The sequence below is a fragment of the Phocoena sinus genome, chromosome 17 (assembly GCF_008692025.1).
Source record: "Phocoena sinus isolate mPhoSin1 chromosome 17, mPhoSin1.pri, whole genome shotgun sequence".
NCBI lineage: Eukaryota > Metazoa > Chordata > Mammalia > Artiodactyla > Phocoenidae > Phocoena > Phocoena sinus.
This window is the reverse complement of record NC_045779.1, coordinates 7,866,774-7,879,162: the sequence shown is the minus strand read 5'-3', so window position 1 is coordinate 7,879,162 and position 12,389 is coordinate 7,866,774. Positions and strand designations below refer to the sequence as shown.

At 39.4% G+C, this 12,389-nt stretch overlaps 1 protein-coding gene across 3 annotated transcripts in view; it reads right to left on the bottom strand.

Moving 5' to 3' along the window:
- CHD7 (chromodomain helicase DNA binding protein 7) overlaps positions 1–12,389 on the bottom strand; it is a 179,473-nt gene that overhangs the window by 38,537 nt on the left and 128,547 nt on the right. For all 3 annotated transcript variants that reach the window (XM_032609357.1, XM_032609358.1, XM_032609359.1), the window contains 6 exons: positions 9,684–9,798; positions 6,407–6,490; positions 4,823–4,960; positions 4,619–4,740; positions 4,020–4,263; positions 2,630–2,806 (listed from right to left, as the gene is read on the bottom strand). In XM_032609357.1, coding sequence (XP_032465248.1) covers positions 2,630–2,806; positions 4,020–4,263; positions 4,619–4,740; positions 4,823–4,960; positions 6,407–6,490; positions 9,684–9,798 — 880 coding nt within the window. The remainder of the gene's footprint in view (positions 1–2,629; positions 2,807–4,019; positions 4,264–4,618; positions 4,741–4,822; positions 4,961–6,406; positions 6,491–9,683; positions 9,799–12,389) is intronic.

Sequence of the window (12,389 nt, the reverse complement as noted above, 5' to 3'; positions counted from 1 at the left end):
GTTTCCCTTTGAAAGTAACTATTATGTAACATACAATTAATATACAGGTGTCACAGAATGTCACGTGAGAGACGGGCTACCAAGCTTATCATCTCCAAGCTCAACCATGTCAGCAGCTGGGCTTTTGGCTTGAAAACGTTACCATTCTTTTTAGCTCTGATGGAGTGGCGTCCATTTGACTTCATTTCAGCAGTCTTTAATTTGTGTGAGGCCTCCTGACAATGAAAGATGAGGTAACAGAATCCACGAAGAACTACTGCCACCTCCAGAGAGTCCCCTCCTTGTCAAGAAGGGACAAGGAGATGGCCCTGCTTCCAAGGCTCCCGTGGAGGACAGTGGGGACCGTAAATGTCCCTCATCCCAGCATCTTCACAAGAATTTCCTTTGCGATGGGAGAGCTGAAAACATTCACTGGTCCTCCCTTTCTCAGAACGCACTTAAAGACAACCCGAATCACCTCCATCGTAACTGCGTCTAGGGCAGGTAACAGCAGTTCCCTGTGACCTGCTCCACAGCTGGATATAGTTATTATTTGCGCCGTGCCTTATTCTAGAAACGATGAACAAAAAGTGGCCAGTGTATAAGTTCTCATGATGGATATTTTAAGGAAGGACTTAAAGACCAGGCAATGAGCCGTTCAGAATTGGACAAATATAATTATATTCTAACTCTGAACAATAATAATGTGCTCCATCTAGAAAACAATTCTTGTGAAAGTAAAGATTCTTGATCATCAGAAAAAAGAATGATTTTGTTCATTTGTTAATCAGAGCTTCCCATGGTGAGACATGAATGAGTTACAGGTACGCCAAGTCCTTGGGGCAGCCGGCACGGCTGTGACAGTCAGGACCCCAGGGCCGGTCACCTGCAGTAGTGGCCAGCCCTTCTCAGCTTACCCCGGTATGATATACAAATATCATTTTCTATGTGTGCCATTATGTGAAAGTGGTTTGGGAACACTGCAATGTGTAACAGAAAAATTGTCTGGGTAGCAAATTCTAATCCACCAATGAAGTGTTACTATAAACAACAGAAAATCCTTTGAAATCTCCCAGCGACAATAAGGTTGTTTGATGTTGACAGTTAAACGAACTGTGCTCACCAATGAAGGGCTGTTTTGCCGTTAAGAATCTACTACCTGGGAGCACAGACACTAATAACAGAAAACAACTGAAATAAACTGAGATGACTATCTAAGCCTTCAGGAAATGGTGCCGTAACCGTGTCTTATATGGACCACTGTGAAGATGGGTCCCTACTCAGAAGACGTAGTTAGATATTTCACGAGAATTAATGTTCACCTAACCATTAACAGGCTTACTTCAATGTAAGACGAAAATATCACCTAGAGAGACCAAATACAGCCACAGAGCTTCTCTTTTCCACATGCTTACTCATGTCTTCAAGACTGTTCACCATTTACAAGTGTTCTAATTCGTTCTGTGGACTGAACACCAAATAATACAAAACTGCTCTGAGAAAGGTCTTAAGGATGGGAAATCCCATCCTAAATAGGATAATTCAGTCAGACCTTTTCCTTTAAACAAAACTAGATTTTTGTTTGTTGTTAATTAAAAGAATAGCTGGCTAATCCAATCCCCATAATTTAGGAATAAAAGAAGCTGCTTCAAAGAACCAGCTGCAACAGAAAGCTTTTAAGTGTTCTTTTCGGTGGTACCAGTCTTCAGTAAGAAATTTACAAGCCGTGAACATACAGCATATTCCTTCCCATCTCAGACTCTCGATTAACAGGAGGTCAAATTAATCTATAGAAGTCAACACTAAAGGGATTTAAAAAATCTTTCTGTATTTTTGAAAAGCTCATCAAAACATCCAAGACATGCTAAATAACAATAGCTTTGCTTCTTAAATGTACATTAAAAATAAAAACAAGTGATCAAAACCCACCTTGTAAACTATAGAGTGAAAAGAAACCTGAGGATGACTGAGTCATGTAGTAATTTCTGCTAGAAAATCATACAACAGTGTGGAAAGGAAAATCAGTCAAATTCCACCACTTCTACAGTATGTTTTCCTATGATACTCCTACTGAAAAAAAATCTAGAAAATCAGGAAGCCCTGACTAGCCCTTAGGAAGCTGGAAGAGTATGGGATAGACATGTCTAAAATTCCAGATCAAACGCAAGGTCTTGCAATGCCCCAAACTTCTAAGTGTCTGCATGAACTGAACCAATTCCAGATATCCGTTCAACTTACTGAGAACTTGCACCTACAAGTCAAGTCCTCCTGGCCCCTGGACGCCAAAACCTACGAGCCCTGGAATATAACTGGATGGTCGTCACGGAGCTAACATTTGGCCCAACAGCTTACGAAATGGCAGTATTTACATACAAAAGGGAAAAGCAAATACTGGAAACTCATTTCAGTGAAAAATACCATGACTATCCTCTGCTGTGATACAACCGTGCAAAGACACCAGCCAACAGCGTGAGAATGAGGAAGACAGCAGCGACTTCTAAGTCACTGGAAGCGCAGGAGCGTACCTCACAGCGTTTGACTGGTTTTGCAAACACCCTTCAAAGGTACCATTCAGATTCAGAGCAACGGGAATACTGAGACAGTGACAACTCTATCCGGGGTCAAGGGAATCGCCAACATGACCACTGACCAAGTCCATCAGCTTGAGTCCCTCCAACAGCTTGCAGTTCCGATTCTTCAGCCTGTGGGCTTCATCAATGACCACGCAGCGCCAGGGAATATTCCGCAGCTCAGGACAATCGGTCAGAATCATCTCAAACGTAGTGATGATGGCATGAAACTTATAGGACCCCTTTATCACTCGACCCTACAAGAACAACTCTGGATTATTACTTAGCATTAAAGGTTACGTTCATAACTTTAAGGATGAATAAACGGCAGTCAAATATACGTACTGATCCCCTTGGGGACATCTTTATTCTACATAACACTTATACTTTGTTTTCCAGGTGTTTTGGAGGTTTTAAGCTCTTATGGTACCACAGAGTTTTAAAACCTTACCTTTTTCAAGGAAGTCCGAAAATTGTTAGTAAAATTTCCAACCCAATTTCCTTACAGATCACACGCAGTAAAGAGTCACTAAGTGGGCCCATTCTAGTTACATCCTACAGACTCCAAAAGGTGAAAGGCCAAAGAGATTATGTACTAAGACAACTTTTTAAAACCACTTTTACTTTTTAAAACTTTTTATTTATGTATCTAAACTTTTGTAAAACTTGCTTTTTACTTTTAACGTGCTAACACGAAAAGAACATTCAACTCAGGACAGGACTTATAACAATTTCCCAAATCTAAAGATCAACACCAAAATAGATTTTAGGTTTTTTCTCCTTTAAGTATTTAATTGTAGGGCAGATTTTACACTCAAGCTAAACAAACACAGACAACAAAACTCTGTCCCATTTCCAGCTCTAGGACTTCCATTTACCACCTATTGCTTAAAACTATTTTCGCATATACTATTTATTCTTCTTTCTTTGTCATTTATAATGCTTCACTGTCAATATCATAGGATAATTGCAGACAGGTAACTAAAATTAGTTAAAAATCATAGCAGCTGCTACTAAGACCCAAAGTATAAACTCTCCCCTTTGGGTATACTTCATTCAATGTACCAGTTAATACCACATACCTAATATTTTTCACTTCTAGCAACAATAAATAACACAATATTCTTTCCATTCACATTAAAAAACTCCATTTTCTGTCTCGCTTTCTTCTAGGGCTTGCAAAATAAACCAAATGAGCATATCAACGCATGAAATGATTTTTAGCAGTCATCCAAGGTAAAACGAAATTTCATTCATGCTAATAATTAGAATGACCAAGGCTATAAAAATAAAGAGCTGCAAGCAAAAGATGTGGAATTATAAGACAAACACAAATTGGGTAAGAAATCTAAAGCAAAATTCTCTATCTGCAAAATCTAGACCTCCCGTGCCAAAGGTCTAAGACCATTTTAACAGCCAACGCCTTAAAACGTCTATAAGCCTAAGGACCGCCCGCCTGTGATGCTTTACCTGGGGATCTTTGAAGTACATTTCATACAACTGAATGGTCCGACGACTAGCTTGACTCCCATGATACACAACCACGTTCAACTCTGTCCAGGTCCGGAATTCCCTTTCCCAGTTGGGGATTGTGGACAATGGGGCAATTACTAAAAAAGGGCCATGGATTCCTTTCAAATATATCTCATAGAGAAATGTAATGGACTGGATAGTTTTTCCCAAACCCATTTCATCTGCTAAAATGCAGTTTCGCCTTTGGGAGGGAAATAAAACAAGGAAACTTTAGTAAGTATACACACAAGACAGTGCTTTCATACTCATAAATGCATGCCTTAGACGTTCCCTTACATGCAACAAAATAACAGTTTCAAACAAAATGCTCTAAGACATAAAAATTATTGCTACACACTTCTAGCAATCTCTATATTAATATGTGTTAAGTAAACAAATATTAAGCATACATACTTCCAGTGTCTGCTTTTTTTCAAAATAATTTCTATTAGCGAGTTAAAATGTTAAGTTATATTTGATCAATACTTTAGATAACGACAAAAGAGCTACTGTAGGCTTTTTTTTTTTTTAAGTGAAAACCCCCACATTTTACGTACATGTTGTACCAATTGAAAAGTAGCCAGTTTACTCCCTCCAACTGGTATTCCCTGAGTTTGTTATTGTTTTTATACTCCCTGGAACTCTCCGATTTCTTCCAGTCATCAGCAGGAGGTCGCTCCTGTTTCAAATATAGTAAAAGTCCCATTAGTGGTTTCTCAGAGACCACATACATTAAAGCCACCGCCACTCGCCCTCCTTACCACGCGCTCTGTTTCCGGCTCCCGGGACAGCAGCTTCTCAAACTCTTCGATCTTGGCTTGGTCTATGTCCTGCCTCAGCTCCCACGTGCTGTCTTCATAAGGCAGTGAGCACCACTTCACCAGGTAGTGAGTCACAGGCTGGGCCGGGTTTAAACACAGCACAGTTGGGTTCATGCTCTACTGCACTTACCGACAGACACTACCCCAGACACAGTGAGATGGAGCTGGGAGAAGTTTTAGAACTATGACCACTGAACGAGGAGTCCTTAGTTACAGAGTCTCAAGTCTAAACTGGAAGTAATATTACTGAATATTATCAGAACAAACTGACTTTTATCTAAGCCACCGGTAAGTCATGTTCAAAAGCCAAAAAAGTACACAGACATAGCTAGCAAATAACAAAGCCGAATCTGAGCCTTATTCTGATCTGTGCAAATCATCAGGCGTCTGATTCAGACTTACGCGGTAACCCATCTTGGTGTGTTCACATATTTGCCTAACTGGCTACTTTCTTAAGGAATGAGAAACAGACTTCAATTTATGAGGATTTCTGCCTTCTTCTTAAAGAGATACTATTTGCATGCTATCACTTTAAAATAATGTGCTTGAGCTCTAGAAAGACTGCAGAGCAAAACAGTTTGGATAACGCAGATCAATAGGACTTCCTTTGTCTTTCTTCTTGAAAATATTTTGGTTTGTTGATCTTCATCTCAGGACCAAGGTACACTGACCTGGTTGTGATGTTACAAACATTTGCTGTACTAGGTAAATATACGATGGGGAAAAAAAAATTTTTTTTTAAGTGCAACTTAGCAAAACTAGAAAGGTAAACATCATGTCACAGACACGATCTCTGAAACATCGTGGACCTCGTGATACAGAGTTTGGAGTAAAATGGGAGTTCACTGCAGACTCACTAGACAAGCAAGATACAAACCTTTACAAAGTTTAATTTACAAGAAGAAGCTAGGAATGACATACCTCATGGCGGGCGGGCATAGACTTACTAAGACACAATGCTCAGAAGTCACTAGACTTGGTCTTTACTCTTGTGCCCTACCGACTGTCCTTAACAGCCTCGTAGGGTTCTGCAAAGCAACCTGGGCATGCCTAGACTGGGATCTCATAAAGAGAAAGATTTTATAGTATTTTCTGTGCACCACATTAAATGAGGTCCGTCAGCTTCACTAAGGACGTCCAATGTTAAATATCGTTGCACTGCATTCTGCTCTAAGAGCACTCTTAGTTTATAAGGGAAATTCATGCTACGTAATAGATTTATACCAAAATATATTGAATCCTTTATTGATCGTATCTGGAACCGTGCAAAAAGTCTATTTGCTTCACACTGAAAACTGATTTCTTTTAAAAAGCTCTCAGACTAAACAAAACAACACATTTACAGTGATTATTAAGTCCTAAAACTAATAATAGTAAGTCAATAAATTTCAGTTAAGTTTAGAGCAAGTGTGTCATAACCCAAGGCCCCGACCAGAACCAGATCTAGGAGTCCACAATCATCCTCCATAAGCACACGTAAGCTCTCTGAGTCACTGGCTTCTAATACAAATGATCTTCTGTTACCTCTCCCCGGTCATCTGTGCTACGTGCAAAGTCCATTATCCGGTCAACCTCCACGTAATCTGGATTAAAAAGCTCATCTTCAATCTACACCAAAGGAAAAAAAGTTAAAATGTTTATTTAACTCCTCAGAGTAGACAGTATTTCACTCTTCATCAGGCAATAATATTTTGGGTCACAGCAATACAAAATTTATATTTGGCAAGTTCTACTATATTAAGTGAAATGCTACAATTTAGCAAAATCACTCCCCATGAGGAAATCAGACTTCTCAGACTTTGTTAACTGGGTCTTTTAATTACTGTGTGAAACCTTTTTACTGTGAGAAAATGTTTAAGAATATTTTAAATGAAGTGTGAAATTATAATTCACTAATGAGCAATCCAAAAGGCTTACGGCACACAATGCGTTTGACATTCTTGAAGCCACAGCTTGCAATGAAGACTCAGAGCCATGCACAGTAAGTGCTGTTGGAGTCTCACAACTATTGGAGTTGTCTGATGCCTCACAGCATCATTTGCAGAATGTTATTCAAAAGCTAAAAACGCTGAGACCAGTGAATTCCATATTTTGGTGTGAACAGAGCTTGTGATGGTTGGTCGTCTTTGCCAATCAGTATTAGTACCTCATTTGAACACAGTCTTGGCGTTCATCTAAGTGTTCTAATGATTTATTTGTACTGAACACAGAGCATTTGGCTAAAACTCTTAAGGATAAAGAAATGAGGCTTAAAAATTTGGGTTCTTTAGCCAATATATTAACAATCTTTACAAAACTAAAGTAAGGCTGCGTGCCTGCAAAATTATCTCATGTAAAAGAACTGAATGCGGCCATACTTTAAAGAAGTCAGAGTCAGACAAGTTAGAAAAGACACATTATTACGTGTTTCTAGAGATTAATTCATCAGTAATGTAACTTCATTCAAATGCTTGGCAAAGACATATTACAAGCCGCTTAGATACTCTTTGTATCCCCTGAGTTGCAGGTTGAAGGGCCGTTTGGTCACAGTTGGCTTGAGGATAACAAACACTCCCTGGGCCCCTGGGCCCACTTACAGCACCCAGTCTGGATGCTTTGAACTGTGAATTATAAAACAAAAGCCAGAAATACCAGAATGTGTTTCAACTGCCTCAGGCCTTTACACAGAGTTCACGACGAAGGCAAAGAAACCCTTGAAACGTTCCGTTAATTTAAAATGTTCATATATTAAATGCATTGGCTTTGTCAAAGCTTCTAGACTTAGGCACACAAGATAAAGCATAAGCACTAGAGCTGTCCATAAACTAGGCTCTTCTGATAAAAGCTCTAAGACAACTTGTTCTTAAACAGAATCTTTCATTACTGAAGTAAAATCCTTAACCTGACTCCTAAACACGTTTATCCTTCAAGCGGGCAATCTATGCCACCACGCGTGTGACATAATGTCCAGTTCTGATAATCCTTTTGAGTAGAGATTTGAGTTGCAGTGACTTAAAAGGAAGCCTAAGGTGAAACAGAGAATGCAAAGGTGGTCATAACTAAAACTCCCAAAGAAGCAGAACCCTCGGGCACCTGAAGCCAGGACCATCTACGGGACATGACAAACAGTGTGTGTGGTGAGCGGGGGGTGGGGGTCGGGGGGTGCGTGTGTGTATGTAAGAAAGAAAGAGGGGCAGAGAATTGGTATCCTTCTCTGTTAACCTTCAGATCACCTTTTCAGACTCAAGTTTATGCTACTTCCATTCAGGACAAAACTTGAGATCTCTAGCTGCCAAGTTACCAGCAAGATAATGTATTTCAGCCTTGGTACAGGTGATTCCCAGAGATAGACTCAAAAAGGTAGACTACACACCTCGGGCCGGGCCCACGTCCCTGAAGGGCATCTGACTCCAAGAAGCACAAATAAACTTAATGAGCAGAACCATGATTTAAGGAGCAGGGTGGGGGTAACCACAGTACTCTTTCCTTTTCCTAACACGGATGCACAAAAACATCAGTAGAACGTACAGTGTCTCTTTCTAGGAGGAAGCTAAGGATTTCAACTTGCCCAATATCACAAACATTTTAAACTTTAGTTTCATTAAGGGGCATGAAAAACAGAACTTCCTAGTATTTTCTCAGAACCTGTCCTTTCAAAGAAAGAATCACCTACATATTCCCCAGGACATGAGGGAGTGAGTCCCATCCAAGCACCTGCACCCCTTGGTGCTGACCACTGCAGGCAAGGAGGCTGGGGCTCGGTGACATGGACACATCTGTCTAGCGGAATCCCCTCCACCTCATTTCCCATCCAGTGCAGATTTTACAATATGCCTTTGGGGGCGTGGAAATCAGATTCCAGGAGAACCCAGACCTGTCACCTGAGGGTATAAGGATTGACTCTAGGACATAAAACTACGGAACTTTCTTCGGTCCCCCGTTCCCCCGTCTCCAACAAGGGGTCGGTGTGTGTGAAGTTGGTCGTGAAGCAGGTATTATTTTCCATCAAATTTCACACTTCTTTACAGTTTGCATTCTGTTAATTCCCTTATGGAGAGGAAAAACTAATAAGTCAGCCAATTTAGCCTTTCAATGTGAAGGTTTCTCTTTTATCTGCTTTAGGCTGTAAAGTGAAAGCAAATTGGTGGTCACAAGCCCAGGGACCCCAGGAAGCACTCTGTGAGAGCATTTTGTCAATGTAATTGACTACACTGGAGGGGAACCTGGCACTTCGTAAAATACGCCAGGACTTCTTCCCTGCCCTAGGTATGGGTACCTTCTCATCATAATTGATAACCTAGGATAAAGGGGGGCAGGCAAAGGTATTAGAATATTATATCAACTCCTGTACCACAGCGCATAATCTGTGAAAAGGAGTTCAGTGAAAACTCTCTGTAATTAGGCACTGACTTGAACAGAAGAAATTTGTCACACACCTCCCCCAACAGAAAGAAACTTTTATATCCTAGAACTTATACTTAATACTCACTGTAGCGTTTTTACCCTGCTAAAATCTTAACAGGACTTTTGTCTACTTACTTTTTTCACTGTCTACTAACTGTATTTTCATTACAAGATTTAATCACACCATCATATTTCCACATAATATCATAAGGACCAGTATCTTCTAGAACTAAGCAACAGGAAGAATGAGAAATTTCCTGTTTACAAATTATTTTAGCAATAACCAGTTACCGATATGCAAGTAACAGCACCAAATGAGGCAAACTAGTTTTTCTTAACAATATACTGACCTAAAATTCAAAATTCAGAACATTTTAAAAATGTAAACACTTTAGAAAATTAACCAGGTTTTCCATACCTCTGAAAGGAATTTGTTCTGGCCCTGCTTTGCCTTAAATCGTTTAATCTTTTGCTGAATTCTCTTATCTTTTTCCAGATCTTCTACAGATGCCCATTGACAATGAAGATAAGAGCTAAAAGAACAAAATAATATCCTTGAAACAGGTAGAAGATAATTAATCTATTTTATTATACATGTTCATTATCATTCCCCCCCAAAATGAACTAAACAGATAATTAACATAATAACCTGTTTAATTACTCACAGAGGTTGCCAAGCCACGTTCAATATAACTACTAATGTTTGAGAATAAGAAAAGAAAATCAATAATAATGCCTAAAATTTGCCTTCTGTCCTGGGCCTGCAGTTCTCTTACCCACCTCCCATTTAAAAAAAAAAAAAGAAAGAAAGAAAAGGAAATGACCTAGTAACAAGCTGTTTTCATAAGTGAATGGATTACACTTCAATACAAAACAATTAGCACTACAGGGTGGCCTTAATTATGAATTCGTTTTGAGCCTTTTATCATTAATTGAGAAATAAAAGGTTTCTGTCAAGGTAAAAGAATTCAAATTTAAAAGAGCGAAGGTAAACCTAACTCCCTCCTTCTACAGCTGCTGGGCAGCAAAGGGCCACCACCAGCTCTGGAACTCCCTTGTCCCCAACCAGCTCCTGGTCAGTTCCCGTCTCCCAGCTCTGAGAGGACTGATGCCCCTTGGGGTCCCTTGTGAATCTTTCACTCCCTACTGTCTACCCTCTCCTTGCACTGGCTAGTCTCCTCCCGTTCAGACCTGCCACAGGCCTGTGCTGAGCATTTGCTGTGTCTTCTCTGACCTGAACTTGAATACTCCCCACCTTTCCTTGTCCATCCCCAAGACTCACTGGTATATAGTTACTGTTTTATGGTACCTCTGACATTCTTTCGTTTGGTATTTCAATATTCTTCTGTACTATCATCCTCTCTCTGCCACCCCCCCACCCCCCTCCATGGCCTCGACTGTCTCTTGTTTCTCTTTCTGGTGATGACATTAAAAAGAAATGAGGTGCTTTCACAATCAAGGTACTACTACTCTTAGAAATTATGCAGCCACTATAAAATCTCTCAAAAAATAATGAACGATATGGAAAAAGCTTCTGACATTAAATATCACATCATTTGTATTTATGTAACGTCTAATATGCATTTTCATAGGTAGGACTGATTTAGTCCTTCTGCAATTGACCAAGGGAGATAAGGACTTTAAATACATATACCTTGTACAGATATGAATTGATAGAAACCCTGCGCACAGAGGGAGAGAGAGAGAGAGAGAGAAAACAGACTAGACGAAAATGCATCAAAATGTTAGTAATGATCATTGTGGGTGGTAAGATGGTAAATATTCTATCTTCTACTTTCAACTTGTAATTTCCAAATTTTCAATAAATTATTTGCAATACTGCTACAACCGAAACCAAATATTATAAAAATCACCTAGTCTAGTCTCCTAATTATTGGACAGAAAAAGGCATGTGTGCAGTCAGCACCCTTGTCTCGGCTGAGGTGAACCTGCCATAAAGCACTGCCAGGGTGACCACAAGGGAGACACAGGCACTTGAGCAGGTGGGTCCAGCTCTGCTCTCCCTCTTGTAAACTGGGCTGAAACTTTCTGGCAGTGACTCTGCTTTAACTCAATGGAGAAAAACCACAGGCTTTTGCTCTAGGATCAGAAACAAGGCAAGGGCGCCCATATCTCCACTACTATTCAATATCATATTCCAGGCATTAGCCAATGCTATTACATGAGAGAAGACAACAAGAGGAGTGATAATTGGAAAATAAGAAGTAAAACTATCTTTATTTGCAGATGCCATGACTGTATAACTGGAAAACCCTAGAGAATCAATTAGGAAGGTAATTCAAATAATAAAATAAAATAATTCCGTTATGCAGCAGGATATAAAATTAACAGACAGAAGTCAAATGTCTCCATTCACACAAATAATAGCCACTTAGAGAAAATAGCATCAGGGAAAACCTCTTTTACGGTATCAACAAAGATAAAATCCTTAGTAATATATTTAACAAGAAGTGTGTGAAACTTGCATGAGGAAGCATTTAAAACCCTCCTAAAAGATAAGAAAATCAAGTTGAACCAACTGGAAAGACATCCTTGTTTTTAGATAGCATGACTCAACATCATAAATCATAAATTTGTGATTTAACACAATGTAAATAAAAATATAAACAACCATTTCAATGGAGTTAGACAAGTGAATGCTAGATTTATATATAAAAACAGACACGCAAAACATCCAGGAAAACACTAAAAAGGAAATGTCTTAGGAGAAACTAGATAAATCAGATATTAAAATACACTATAAATCCTCTACAAGTAAAAACAGTGTGCTACTGACTCGTGAAGAGACAGAGCGAAGGATTAGAATAAATAACAGATATGGATACCATAAATATGTATCTTCAGTTCAGGATAAAGATTGCATCTCAAATCACCCGGGCAAAGATGGGCTTTTTAATAATGGTGCTGGGACAACAATATTTGGAAAACAATAAAAAATTAGAGTCACGCTTTACCCCATTTACAAGAGTAAACACCAGTGGATCAAGCACCTAATAAACAGAGAAAATGAAACCATTCAAGTACTAGAGGAAAACATGGCAAATTCCCCTTTAACCAGGGGGTAGGAAAAGGCTTTCTAACTATGCTTCAAATGTTAGATCCT